General features: G+C 44.1%; 1 protein-coding gene across 1 annotated transcript in view; it reads left to right on the forward strand.

The window, feature by feature from the left end:
* The window catches only part of CDCA2 (cell division cycle associated 2), a 1,716,206-nt gene that overhangs the window by 232,205 nt on the left and 1,469,283 nt on the right, over positions 1 to 14,718 (forward strand). The window contains exon 3 of the mRNA XM_044083154.1: positions 3,871 to 4,539. Coding sequence (XP_043939089.1) covers positions 3,871 to 4,539 — 669 coding nt within the window. The remainder of the gene's footprint in view (positions 1 to 3,870; positions 4,540 to 14,718) is intronic.

Consider the following 14,718-nt stretch of genomic DNA (forward strand, 5'->3'; position numbering starts at 1 on the left):
AGCTTGTGGCTTGGTGGTGCTTTGGAATATCCTTCCTTAGAGTCCTCCCAGGATTTAGGTAGCTGGGGCCTCTGTCCCAACTATTGGGGAATGAATGAAAATTACATCAGATCAAATATTAAGTATGCACCGTAATGTTAGTCTGTGTTGTCCATTTTCATTTTTCAACTCCCCACCTACACCCTCCTCCTCCTAGAGAGATCGAAGAGGTTTGTAGGAACCTCTGTTCCTTATCTGAGCTCCACCTTGCGCTCCTTTGTAACTCTCCATTGCCCTGTCTACCATAGTGAGGGCAAACTAGATCTGAGGTATGTTAAATTGGTATGCCATTATGGGTAAAGGGAGGAGCTCGAGAGTTCAAGTATTCTACAATCTGGAAGAAGTGTCAGATCTGTGAATCGAAGCTGAATGCAACAGTTGAATGAAAATGGGCATCACAGATGGAACATTACGGTGAGCACTTTAGTTTAGCCCAGTTATTATACCTTTGAGAATAATTAAATTCTGTCAGAGTTCCTACTACTGAATTCACATCTTCCATACCGAATATTTTCATGTATTTCTTCAGATATCTACCCTCTTGTTTTGTACCTTCTAGGTCCCCCTGATTAAATCCTAACTATTGCAAATCAAATTCCAGTCATCCTGTAAATAATCCCTGCTAAAAGTTGTTTCTCCCAAAGTTTTCTGAAGTTCCATAGTAGCAGTTTTTGGTGGAATATAAATACCTGTCTTAGTAATCATTTTCCTGCTCTCTTTCCAGTACCCCTTATCACAAATCTACCACTTATCTTTTCCCTCTCAACAATCACTATTGGAGCCCCTGTAACAATAAGTATAATTTACTACTGGTTTTCTCTTTCCCTGGTATTCTGGCGAATATCCACTCTGAAATCCTTTGTTAAATTCACATGCTCATTTCTCGGTAAAGGCATATCCTGCAACATTGCTATTTGCACTCTGAACTTCTGTGTGGAGGCATACGTGAATGGGGCGTGCCTTAGTTGAAGGTTGTGCATCAGGGCTGGTAACCCGGTATGTAAAAATCCACTACCAATCATTAGCGGACTGGAGTTCTGCTGTGGCGACCCCTAACCAGGAAAAGCTGAAAGACACAAACTCTTTACTTTTTATCTCTACCTTTAAGACCATTTGTGTTCCAGGATAATTTGGATGCCGTAGCAATCATGGTAAAAAAAAAAAAAAAAATCACCCTATTATACATGACTTTTTTGTATGTTTGTTTCAAGCTTTTGTGTTGCATGCGTATACTACATATACTAATATTTGACAGTCTGATCTTTTATACAGTTGCTTCTTGTCTCCATTTGAACAGGTCACATTTTCTAGACTCTGTTTTAATGAAACCCTCAAACAAGAAATCTAAATGCAAAACACAGCCATCCCCTATTAACTAGGAACAAACCCAAGTATGTACGTCTTCAAAACTTGACGTTTAACCTTCCAAAAGGGAACAGTTGCACCAAATTGACAGCTGCATGTAGAGGCATTATGTAACCTAAAATTAAGGTTACCCTTTCTAAAGCTTCTCCCACATTCTGATAGCCACTCTCATCTTGGGAGTACTCTTGCCTTTTAGACAGGCTCAGCAAGGATCTCCTGATGCCTTAGAAATGGTCTCTCAATCCTGTGTCAGCCACGAGGATACTCAGTTGCTGGAGCACTCTGTACTGCAAATTACTTAGTACCCCACAGAACACCAAATGCAACAGCTATTTTGCCATGCTATTACCCCGGCTGAGACAACCACCAAGGGATGTTCTGACACAGCAGTGGGAGCCATCCTGGCTTCTTTAAGTTTACCCACCTCTTTCCCTGAAGTCTAAATTCTGCAGGAGATGCCTGAAGTGCAAGACTACATTCATCCTCCTAACCCCTGCTAGCTCAGACAAGATAAGTTTTCTCTTTCTTAAAGCCTTACTTGATTTAGTTTTCGTTGTTCTTGAATCCTGTTCCAGATCTCATCTCCCACCCCTGTGGGAATCCACACCTGGACTTGCACAGTTTGAAACTTTTACCTCTTGGTTTCTTCAGTTCTGATGATGGCTAAAGGTGGTTTTCCTCCCACAGAAGTAAACAGGATTTTAACAGCTTCTTGGCTTCTGCTCATATCTAGTGCAGCAAGTTGAAAACAATTGACCCATTTTCAGCCCCAGTATCAGACATTCTACACTTATTTCTCTCTCTGTTTCAAACTTAAGTTCCACATTCAGTTGGTTATTTAAAAGGTTCACATCTAGTTTCAGTAAATGTCACTAGCCCCATGTAAGCTGTACAAGGATTTTGTAAAGGAACCTTATTTTGCCAAGACAAGCAGTAAGTGACTCTGTCCCTCTTTGGGCTTTCAAATTAATTTAATTTTTTTTGACGTTCTCTGAAAGCCTTTTGAAATGGCCTCCTCTGAGGAACTAAAATACATAACTAGTAAAACTTTTTTTTTTTCCCCTGGTTACAATAACTTCAGCTATAAGAATTCGAGAACTTAATGATGTGTCCTTATTTTGATATTCCATAAGGACAAATCCATCTTTTATTAACAAAGTGGTATATAAATCAAATATTTCATAACTGCTGCCAGTTTTTCCAAATTATGGAAACAATGCAGTTTGCATATGTTGGATGTACATAGAGAATCATTTTGGAGAAATGAGCAGCTTTTTCCTTTGCTCAAATCAGATTGAAGGGTGTCTAAAGTATCACTTTCAAGATGGTTTTCCAACTGCATTGCCTTTACATTTAATACCAGACCTCTCTGGTGAACAGAGCTTCTTCGACTAGAGCCATAGCAGTATCTACTGTTTTCTTCAGAGCCTCTTCACTACATATTTGTGCAACTGCTACCTTGTCCTTCAGGCAAACATTTATCAAACATTGCAAGTTTGACTGCACTTCCATACCTGTGGTGTTATTTGGTGCTAATTTCCTGAAGGGTTTCTTGCCATCTGGTCACCCAGGAGTCATTGTCGCTTGCGACTCTGAGCAACATGTATGAACTGATTGAACAGGATATGAAATTTAAGTTCATAACATGATCATGGATCGTTTCATTCCACTCACTCCACCCGATTTGACAAACTTCTAACCACCACCCTTCCTTCTCCTCTAAAATTTGAAGGATTCTTTGGTTATAGGCCATATTGTTGTTGTCACGTGAAGTTATTTGGCACCTTAAGACCCAAGTATACAAAAGATCTGACTAGCAGGTCAAGGTCCCACATTGTACTGGATGGAACTAAATGAAATGATGTGTTGTGGTAAGTACATACCTTTGTTTATTGCTGAATGCTCAGTAACACTCCCCTCCCCCAAGTATTGGCAGACTATTTCTCCTAGTTCCGTTATAAACTAAAATGTTGTCATTTACCATATATCTTGGGATTTGTTCCATGTCACTCACCCTTAAACTTGTAGGTGCTGTATTCTAAATGGTATTGTATTTTGGCATATTTTTCTCCTGCATGCACTGTGCCACATTTGAGTCATAATTTTGAAATAACTGGTTATTTTTCACAAGGCTGCTTCAAATAGTCAAGTTTTCTGTTTGTTTATAATGTAGTAAAATGAGTTAGGTTGTGGGGTGATCACTAGAAATGCTACAAACATAATAGCCTAAGGTAATGATTTTTTATGTATTTTAATCATTTTGTTTTCTTTAGTTATTTCATTTCACCACAAGAATAGTGCAGGCTGTTTTCCAGATACGTGAATAGAATTAATTTGGATTTAATTTCCCCAGTGGCACCACACAACAGTGGAAAAAAATTTGGTATTGGCAAATACTTGGGCAGCACAGTATAAAAAAATGTGTGACTCTCTGTAGTAGACTAATAGTTGCTTTTTGTTTTGAAGGAAAGCTAGATGCATCTCCGGAAAGAGTTCTACGTGAAATACCCATCAGAATAATGCAGGAGGTTAATACAAACAAAGAGCAGAACAACATTTCTCCAGAGTCTCGGATGCTTAAGGAAAATGAGAGGTGTCTCTTTCAGCACAACATAAAACCAATATTCAGAAGGACCCGAAAAAGTGATGTGCAGCATCAGTTAGCTGAGAGATTGGAACCAAAAACGCGTAAATTATCAACTGGCAGGTTCTCATTAGGTCTGAGTTTAGGAAGTAATGCTAAAGTTTCGACAACTGCCAGACTTGAGGAAAGTGTTGCACTGAAAGGCAAAAATAGTATGAAAAATGTAAAACGTAGAAATAAGCTACTAGCAACCGGAAACTCCGTGGAAAATGATAAAAACCTGCTGGGAGCGCCAGCAGTTAGTGCTGTGGAGAGTACTTGTATCAAACCCCACTGTGATGGTATGTCTGAAATGAACATTTCTGCAATGACAGAAACAAGAGCTGAAAATGTCGCACCTTCTCGATGTAATACTTTGCTTGAAGCTGAAAAGGAGGACCAGATGAGCAGATCAGAAATGTACAATTCACCAAAGCCTTTCAGTTTCAATGCAACTGTTGAAGAATTGGGTATCACACCATCTGTATTTACTTCTACTTCTGCAGAAAAAGGTAAGAAAGACATTTGTGGAAAATGTGCTTTTTAATCTTTATTTTTATAGACTTTCTGCTACCAACAGTTTTTAGACAAAATTAGCAATTTGAATATTTTTGAAAGGGTACCATTGTATCAGTTAAATTTACTGAGTGCAAAATGCTTTTTATACTTTCTAATGTGATTTTTTTTTAAGCTTCATGTTTAATATGGATTCATTTCTTTCAATTTTACCTGCTTAGTCTCGAAAACATGCGAGTTGGACAGTGTCCACAAAACAAGCAGCATGGTATTTTGAATAGCTACAGGTACTTGCTAATGCTAGAAATCTGAACTTTTTTCTCTTCTCTCATAGCACTTGATAACCATTTGCAGGGGGAATTTGGTCATGTGCATCAGTCTTGATTTCTAGAGTGGGAATGGACCCACATTAACTGTTTTTCAGACATTTTACATTTGTTACTGTGTGCTGACACTTTCACAATGACTTGCTGCACAGATTTTCTGTATTGGTTGCTAGTTTATTTTGACTAAAACTTAATGGAAATTCAGTTGCACTATATATTAAAGGCTTCAAGTACAATTCAATTGTTAGAGCTCTGTTGATCACTGTTGCCATGGAGGCCTATGTTTGATTGCGAGAAACTCTCCTGTGCTTTACTGCCCATGCAAGTCAGGACATTCACAGTGGCTTTGAAAACTGTCAGATCTAACTGGCAATGACCCTTCTCGACAGCTTCTACCATGTGCCATTTACCTGAAATCCTGGAAATCAATTTCTTGTGTTATAGTGAAACAAGTGATGTTAAGTTGTCAATCTCGCCTTCATTCTTGCTGGATGGGTTCTGAGTCTATCCTCTGCTCCGACTCGGCACTTGCTAAGCTCGAGAGTCACTTTTACCAGCTCGAGGCAGCCCCATATCCAATGATGCAAGGCGGTGATTACCCAGATCTCGTTTGCCACTTCGCTCATGAGGTCACCTTTTTTGCCAGCTCCTGGTAAGTGAATTTAATTACTCTTTTCTGAGAAATTTAGCTATCCCAGTACCTTAAATTTTTCATGTTCATAGTTTTAGTTCCCCGATTCACTTAGCCCTATTCCCGTTAGCTTCCTGTCCCCTTATCCATATTTTCTGTTTTTCAGGCCTTAGACCTTACCCTCCCAAACAGTTTCCTGTCAGGATTTGTTTAGGTGTGTTTGTGTTTTTATTCACTGTACTTAGTTCTTTGTTTTGTATAGTCAGTGTGATTTTTGGACTGAGTGGTGTGTGTGTTTGTTAGGACTCAGTCATGTCTAAAGACACTAGGGTCTTAGGTTTCAAGAAGTGTGACTCGTGCTGTCAGAAGATGTCTCTGGCAGATGGTCACACTTCTTGTATTTATTGCCTGGGACCCCTACACCTGCGGGACTCCTGTGCTATTTGCCACTCATTAAGCCAGAGAGTCCTGCAGGAACGTAGAAATAAACTTATCTTAAGAGGTCTTCTCAAGCCTGAGAGTTCCCCGGCTAAGTCCGGCTCGGGGAAGCCCTCAAAGCCATCCAAGGCCCAGTCATCAGTGTCCAAGTCTGTGGCCTTGGTTCCGACTCCACCAGAGTCTAGATTGGCTCCGTCCGGAGCCGATCCTTCCTTCTCGGAAGTTTTAGTATCGGCGCTGATCGGCACCGATACCCTGGCTTCGGTACCTTTGTCTGCTCCGGCTGGAGCAGATACCCTTGCTTCGAAGCCTGCGTCGGCTCCGGCTGGAGCAGACACATCTCTAACCCAGCTCGGATCCGACAAGCTGTCAGCTCCAACTGGAACCGAAGGTTCTAAGGCTCCGATGGCTCCATCGAGAAAGAGATCTAGATCTCCTTCGCTGGAGTCTCTCCACTCTGCTCCGGCCTCTCCCTTACTTTCGGAGCGGAGCCATCTGAGCCGATCCTCAAGGTCTTCCAGACTCTCAGACCATGACGTGGAGAGAGTGGTGAGTAGACTGCTGAAATCACAGGCACTGGCCCAGATGCTCCATAGCCCTTCTCAGCAGACGACCGCTATTCCACACCCTCCAGAAATTCCTCCTTCAACTTTCCTTCAGAGCTCTGAGCCGGAGATTATTGGTACCGTGACTGTTGGTGCTTCGGAGCCGATACCACCCCTTTCGGCTCAGTCGTTTTCGACTCCTATCTCCTCTTTGAGACTGTCCTTGGAGGGATCCGATCGTCGGGCTTCCCTGGTCGGTTCCGAGGGGGCGAGTGGCATCGGACCCTTTTCCGACCCCGTTCTCCCTCCCGGAGCTTCGGCCTTGGTGAGCTCGGCACCGACCTCTGCTTCGGAGCCTTCCCTTTCGGTGAGGCCGGGGATTCCTGTTTCTTCGGAGCGGGAGCTCTCGGCCCTCCCCGGGAGGGGAGCCTTCGAGGTGATGAGGAGTGTATTAGCCCCCAAGCTCAGTCAGCAGTCGGTTCCTTTAGCTCCTCCCTCTACGGTGCCTGTAGATATGTCTTCCCACTCTCTTGCTCCCGGACCCAGAGATCCATCGCCCCAGGTTTCCCCATTGGGAAGAACTTCCTCTTCCGAGGTTTCTCCTGATCCTTCAGGAGAACCCCCGCGTAAGAGGACCTGCAAGAGGAAGCACTTACACTCCCCTGAGTCTACGACATCAGATACCGACTTAGATGAGTCGGAGGGGTCCCCAAGATCCCCCTCTGAGGATGTCTCCTTTTCAGACATCCTTGAACTCCTGAAACAGTGGGGGAACTGGCCCTCCATTAATTCCTCCGAGGATGAATCTGTATACGTGGAGGCTTTTGGTTCTCGACCCTACACCTCCTGGGTGTCTCCGCCTTTCGACCCCCTCATGGACGTGATAGCTTGAAAGGCGTGGGCATCTCCTGATTCTGTGGAACCAGTCCCCAGGAGGCCGCCTAAATTTATCATGGCCCCCACTGAAAAACAGTTTCTCACTAAAGGTGTCCTGGTTGATGCCATGGTGGTGGCGGCCGCCACCAAGAAGGAACTTGCAGATCCTTCCGTACCAGTCCATCCTCCTAACAAGGAGTCTAGGACCATGGACAGGTATGGTAAGCGGATGTTTTCCTCGGCGACCTTTGCTATGCGTTCACTGAATTATTTGTCACTTCACCCGACTTCAAAGAGAGATATCCTCAAAGAATTGGGTGAAGTAATACAGGATCCGTCAGCTGCAGGGGCTCAAGAGAAGATTTGCCTCTCAGCTGGGAATCCTAAATTCCATAACTAACTCCTTCATGCGGCTCATTTCTTATGCAGCCGATGGGGCGAGTAGAGCCGCAGGCACAGGAGTGGCTCTCAGATGTCAGTCCTGGATGCGGCTTTGCAATTTTGCAGACCCTTTTAAGGCGTCCTTCACAAACTCTCCCTTTGATGGCACAACTTTGTTTGGCCCTCAGGTGAAGGACACTTTGACCAGGTGCAAGCAAGACGGCAAGACTCTTTCTGCCGTAGGAGTCCGTTTCTCCACCCCTTCTAGGCCTTACCCCAAAGGTCAGAAGGGAGGGAAAATGTGGTTCCGAAATTACAGGGAGTCACGCCTGACGCAAGTGGTAAGTTCACCCCCAGAGGCAGAGGGGGTAATAACAGATGCCGCCCTAGGGGCAGAGGGGGTCCGCAGAACCAGGGCAGCCGAGAGCCTCTCTGACAAGCCCTTCCAGCATCCCTGAGGTGTTGCCCGACTGCCCACCCTTGGAGGCAGTCGGGGGGAGATTGTCACTGTACCCAGAAGCCTGGCTTTCCCTCTCCTAAGACAAATGGGTACAGTCGATCATATCTGAGGGTTACAAAATACCTTTCGAGAAAAGCCCCTTCCCTCAAAAAGGATCACTTCCAGACGTTCCACCTGGTCCAAGGGAAATTGCAAAGCTAGAGGTTTCGAAGCTTCTAGAGAAAAGGGCCTTCCAGCCAGTTCCAACAGATCATTTAGAATCCGGAATCTACTCAAGGTTATTTTTGGTCCCCAAAAAGACGGGAGACTGGAGATCAATATTAGACCTCGGCAGGCTAAACAAGTCTGTCAGAAAGGCAAGATTTCGGATGGTCAAACTTAAATCGATTTTGCCCTTTCTGGGCAAAAACAACTGGATGTGCTCCATAGACCTTCAAGATGCGTACTATCACATAAAAATCCACAGACGCTCCAGAAGGTTTCTCAGCTTTCGGCTGGGGACCAGTCATTTTCAGTTCAGAGCCCTGCCCTTTGGTCTCACTACAGCTCCCAGAGTGTTCAAATGCATGGCAGCGGTCACGGCTCACCTGAGACGTCAGGGATTCCAGGTGTTTCCGTACCTAGACGACTGGCTCCTCTCAGCCACCACCAGGCATCAACTTCTCCAGGCCAGGGATTACACTCTACGTCTCTGCAGCCAGTTAGGGATTTCAGTCAACTTCAAAAAGTCTTCCTTATCGCCTTTCCAATCTATTACCTTTATAGGCGCAGATCTAGACACTACTCGGATGTCAGCAAACCTAATAAACCAAAGAATCCTGGATATCCAAAACCATGTTCGGATGATCCTATTCAGCAAAAAGGTACAAGCCAGGTTGGTCCTGAAAGTGTTAGGCCTTATGGCAGCTGCCATCACACTTCTTCCTCTGGCCCGTTTTTACATGCGTCTCCTGCAGTGGATGTTGTTTACCCAATGGTTCTTCCAGCAGTTACCCATGCGTCACAAGATTCTTGAGACAGACCTGCAAGAGCCATCTATCCTGGTGGACTTCTTCCCCCTAGTCCATCAGGGCAGACCATTTGTCCCCTCGGCCCCGGTAGCCACGGTCACTTCGGATGCCTCCCTGATCGGGTGTGGGGGGGGCATTATCAGGGCGGGATGGTCCATGGCACGTGACAACCGTTCGAATACCACCTGCACATAAATGTCCTAGAGATGAGAGCAGTGCTTGTAACGTTGCAAGCCCTCAACGACTTTCTTCCCTTGGGGACAATTGCAGTTCACATGGACAACATGTCCATGGTATGGTACATCAACAAACAGGGCGGGACCAAGTCCTATCCTTTGTGTCGAGAAGCTCTCAGACTTTGGCAATGAGCGATCTCCTCTCATCGGTTTCTGATAGCAACGCATATCCCTGGGAAAACCAACATCATAGCGGACAGATTGAGCCGAGCTATACTCATGCCTCACGAGTAGCATCTCAAACAATCTATAGTGGAAGAGATTTTTCAGAAGTGGGGCTGCCCATGCTGCGACCTTTTTGCTACACCCCAAAACAGTGAATGCCCAGACTTCTTCTCTCTCTTTCCACTTCCGGGCCATCCCTCCAGAGACGCTCTAACACAGGATTGGCCCTGGGGACTTCTTTATGCCTTTCCCCTTTTTCCGTTAATACCTCAAGTACTCCAGAAAGCTACCGTCTTGAGAGCCAAGCTGATTCTCATTGCCCCTTACTGGCCTCTACAGATTTGGTTCCCGTTCCTTCATCGCAATCTCTTGGTGCAGCCTTGGCATCTGGACCCAGTTCCAGATATTCTGACCCACCAGTCGGGTCAACTGCACCGGTCCATTCGTTCCCTCAACCTCACCGCTTGGTTGCTCCACTTCCTTCCTTAGCCAGGCTTCCTATGATCTCTAACCCCATTAGAGATATCATAGCTTCTTTAAAGTCCTCTACCAGAGGGATTCATTCTAGCAAATGGCAACGTTTATCCTTTTGGGCAAAGTCTAATAACATAGACCCTTTTACTGCCCCTATTCAGTCGGTCTTGGACTTTCTAGCTGAAATTTTTCACTCCGGTTCTTCGTCTTCCACAGTTAAAGTCCAGTTGGCAGCAATCTCGAATTTCCATGTCTGATTTGCAGACCAGAACGTTATGTCTCACAAACTGTGTAAAGCCTTTCTCGGAGGGGTATTCCTACTTAAACCCCCTGTTAGGGATCCTCCACCGCAGTGGGACTTAAATTTAGTGCTGGCATCCTTGATACTCCCCCCCCCTTCGAACCGGCTGCTACATGCTCATTAAAATTTCTTTCTTGGAAGACACTCTTTTTAGTTGCTATTACCTCGGCTAGGAGAGTGTCTGAACTTCATGCTCTCTGTGTTCGTCCCCCTTACTTGGTCTTCCACAAGGATAGAGTATCCTTGAGAACCAATCCATCTTTTTTGCCCAAGGTTGCTTCTAAAACAAATTTAAACCAATCTATTGATCTTACAATATTTTTCCCCAATCATTCTGACAGGGCAGAACAAAGATTGCATTGCCTAGATGTTCATCGCCAACTCAGATATTACTTGGACAGAACAAAACAATTTAGGAAGTCTGATCAGCTTTTTCTTTCTTATGCTGAAAATAAGAAAGGTCTCCCTGTTTCTAAAGTGACCTTATCCAGATGGCTGTCTTCACTATTTCGGACATTTATCAGCTTAGGGGCAAACTGATCTCAAAACCTAAAGCACATTCTACCAGAGGTCTAGCCACATCTACAGCTTTTCAGGCTAGGCTACCCTTAGACACTATTTGTGCAGCAGCCACTTGCGCCACTCCTCATACCTTCATTTCTCATTACAAATTGGATTTGGCCTCCAGGGACAGGACAAGTTTTGGTTCCACCGTTCTCAAGAGTCTGTTCCATTGAGCCACCCAGGATAGAGGTGCTAGGGACGCGGTCCCATCCAGCAAGAATGAAGGCGAGATTGACAACTTAACATTTAGAAGTTATGTACCTACCATAACGTTCCATGTTAGTTGTCTTCTCTCGCCTTCTTTCTTGCGTCCCTCCCTCCTGTCCCCCTAGCCTGGACAGACCTTGAACTTCCTTCTCTGGGAGACTGTTCTTCCTTGGACACCAGTTAGCTCTGGACCTTAATTACCTGGGTTCCCCTTACAGCCTTCTCAGGTTAGTTCTTCTTTCCTTTGTGAGAAGATTATGGGCTGTTTTTCCTCTAGATACCAAACGAGATCTGGGGAATCACCGCCTTGCATCATGGGATATGGGGCTGCCTCGACCAGGTAAAAGTGACTCTCGAGCTTAGCAAGTGCTGATTCGGAGCCGAGCATCGGCTCCGAACCCATCCAGCAAGAAAGAAGGCGAGAGAAGACAACTAACATGGACCATTATGGTAGGTACATAACTTCTAATTTTCCTGAGGCCATTGTGCACTATTCCGGGGGCATTCTCTCTTTTACAATGTTGTGCGATTGATGTTGCCTAGAATCTGCCTTTTTGAGTTGTCTTTCTAATTTGTATATAATTAGCAGCTTTTTAAGTTGTAGGAATAAGCAGAAATTGCTCGTTTCCTTTATTTTTCTGTGCCAAATAAAATAACATTTAACATTTTACTAGTTAAGTACCATGGTCTGATATCATATTCATTTGTTCCTCAACCTGTGGATCTCTGATTAAACCTCTGATTCGACTCAACCTCAAATATGTCACTAACAGTTTAATTTTCAAAAAATCTCTAAAAGACCACATGTTAAATGAGTGGGCCTGCCCCTGTCCTACCCCCACCTGACCTTTTACTCCTTAACTTCCCCTTGGCATAATGGTTAAGGTGTTTACCTTAGAGACACAAGATGCAGGGTTTGATTCTCACATAGGGCAATTGGCTAGGCTTGAAATTAAATTAAAAATTAAAATGGCCCACAAGGGCAGTTAACCTAGTGCTAATCTATGAACCATTGTGTCTGCATTTTACTAACTGCATCCCAACATGTCTAAGAATATAATTACATCAGTTTCGAGCACAAAGGAAATTTACATGCAAGTACTAGACCACTTTTGCAATTATTGTGATACAAGCAATTTGCTCATGTTACTGTCTAAATCTCTACAAAAAAATCTGAATTTATGATTTACTTAAGAACTGTATTTTCTGTACTGATTGTTTTTAAGTGTATTCCATACTAGCTAGCTAAATTATGTACTGGAAATTTTCTACTGCGATTTATTTGTGACTGTGTGAATTGTATAAATGTTTTCATTATTTTATGTCTGGAGCTTTAATCCCCAGGTCTCTGCTGAAAAAGGGGTTCTTGCTCAGTCAGATTAACCTGGTCAGCAAATGTTTGATAAACAAATACATATATTATATGTATGTGTGCGTATAGATATAATAGATATAATAGATATAATAGATATAATAGATATAATAGATATAATAGATATAATAGATATAGTAGATATAGTAGATATAGTAGATATAGTAGATATAATAGATATAATAGATATAATAGGTATAGGTAGGTGTAGGTATAGGTAGGTGTAGGTATAGGTATAGATAGGTATAGGTATATATATATATATATATATATATATATATATATATATATATATATATATATATATATATATATATATTTAATATATAGATATACAATTTGTATTTAATGTATATATGTATTTGTGACGTATAATCTGTAGTTAAATCTTCTAACTATTCATCACTGATGGGTTCGTTTCCAAGCATTGCCCTTCTCCCAGTTACCTCAGAACTCGTTTGCCACGCAGCCATATAGCAGCCTTTCACCAAGCTCTCCAGCCAAGTATTGTATTTTTCAAATTTTGCAGTATTTTGTAAGTTTTTCTCTCAAAACTTCTATATTGCTTGTTTTCCTAACTAGCTCTACCCACGGGTATTCTCCTTCTTACCATGGTTGGTAAACGCCCTTCCTTACCCTTGTGGTATTCTTAATATCATTGTTGGTATTTTCTTCTATTTTCTTTCCTTCTCAGTACCTCTTTCTGTATTAGTTGCTTGCTTTTTTGGTATGACTGCAAAGAAAGGGACTTCGGGGTATAAGCATTGCTCTTCCTGCAATGGTAAGCTCCACAACAGCGATCAGCATGAGGAATGTGTTTGTCTGGGAGTTCCACACCTATCCGAAATCTCGCTGTCAAATTTGTGTTCGTTTCAGTCAGCGGGCGCTGAATGAAATAAAGAATAAACTTTTTCTGAAAGGCCTACTTCCTTCTCCATTTTCTGAGGCTATTTCTGGGTCTGAGGTCTCAACCCCTCTATCTATGGACAAAAAACATCCTCAGTCGGACCCTTCTTCACCGGCTGGTGAGAAGGGCAAACGTCATAAGCATCAGGCCCATAAAACTTCCACAGGGCACAAGATCACCTCCTCTGTTCGATAACCTCTGGTCCACTGGTTTCTTTTAATATTGTGATGACTGCCACATTGGCACCGCCCTTGGCACCTGTTACGGTTCCGACTGTGGTTTTGGACCCTACCTTATTGCCTGCCATTGGCTTGGCCCAGTCATCCCCTATCCCTCTGTTCTGAGATTGGTACCGACGACTCCATCGGAGCAGATAATGACCTTCATCCCAGCTATCACTTAGGCTCCGAGCCCTTTTTCGGCACCGATAGTTCCCCATTTTGCTTGTCTCGAAACTGGAATCCTCTGTGCCGACGTTTACTTCACCTCGGACCCGGTATTCCCCATCCTTGGATCCTTTTGCTGGACAAGCCTTTAGCCCTTTTCTGGACCAACCTGATTCCCCCTCAGGTGTGTCAGTAAGATCCAGCAGGAGCCTATCTGAATTGTATGTGGTGCGCCTGTTTGATCAGCTGCTGACAGCTAGGAGGACTACAAATATTTCTCAAACTCACTTCATTCCAGGCTTTGGGGCCATTGCCCCTGCGACTCCCACTTATTCTCCCTCCTTGGACCCTTCGGTTCCGAGGCCCATAGCTCCTTCTGCAGGCAGAATCCTCTCCTCTGTGCCGATGGTGACCTTCTCTGAGGCTCCGAGGCCCCTTTGGGTTTCGGTTCCTTCGGAGCCATCCCTTCCTCAATCTCATGCTTAGGAGGTGGAACCATCCCTTCCAGGAATGGTTCCGGTTGTTTCATCAGCTCCGTCGGTGACTCTTGCCCCAGTTTTGCTTGAGGCTCCGTCACTGGGAGCGGGCCATGACCCTGGTTCAGAGATTCATCCTCTGTTCCGGGCTCTTATTCCTCTTTGGGTGGGCCTGCCTTCCAGGTGATGGAGAGGGTGCTTGCTTCGGGAAGCACTCCTCCTACGTCAGACCTTCCCCCAGCTGCTCCTGAGCTGCAGCTGTCATAGGCCACCCCCCAGGACACAGAGCGCAAGCCTGAGGAAACCCATGTACAAATTAGCCTTAGAGTCCTCTTCAGATGCTCCCACTGAAGATTCTCCTCTGAAACGGAAGTGAAAGAGGAAACAGATGGACTCCCCGGAGGAGCCCCTCACTGAAGA

This window comes from Protopterus annectens, chromosome 9.part0 (assembly GCF_019279795.1).
Source record: "Protopterus annectens isolate FY-2018-M chromosome 9.part0, PAN1.0, whole genome shotgun sequence".
NCBI classification, from domain to species: Eukaryota; Metazoa; Chordata; order Ceratodontiformes; family Protopteridae; genus Protopterus; species Protopterus annectens.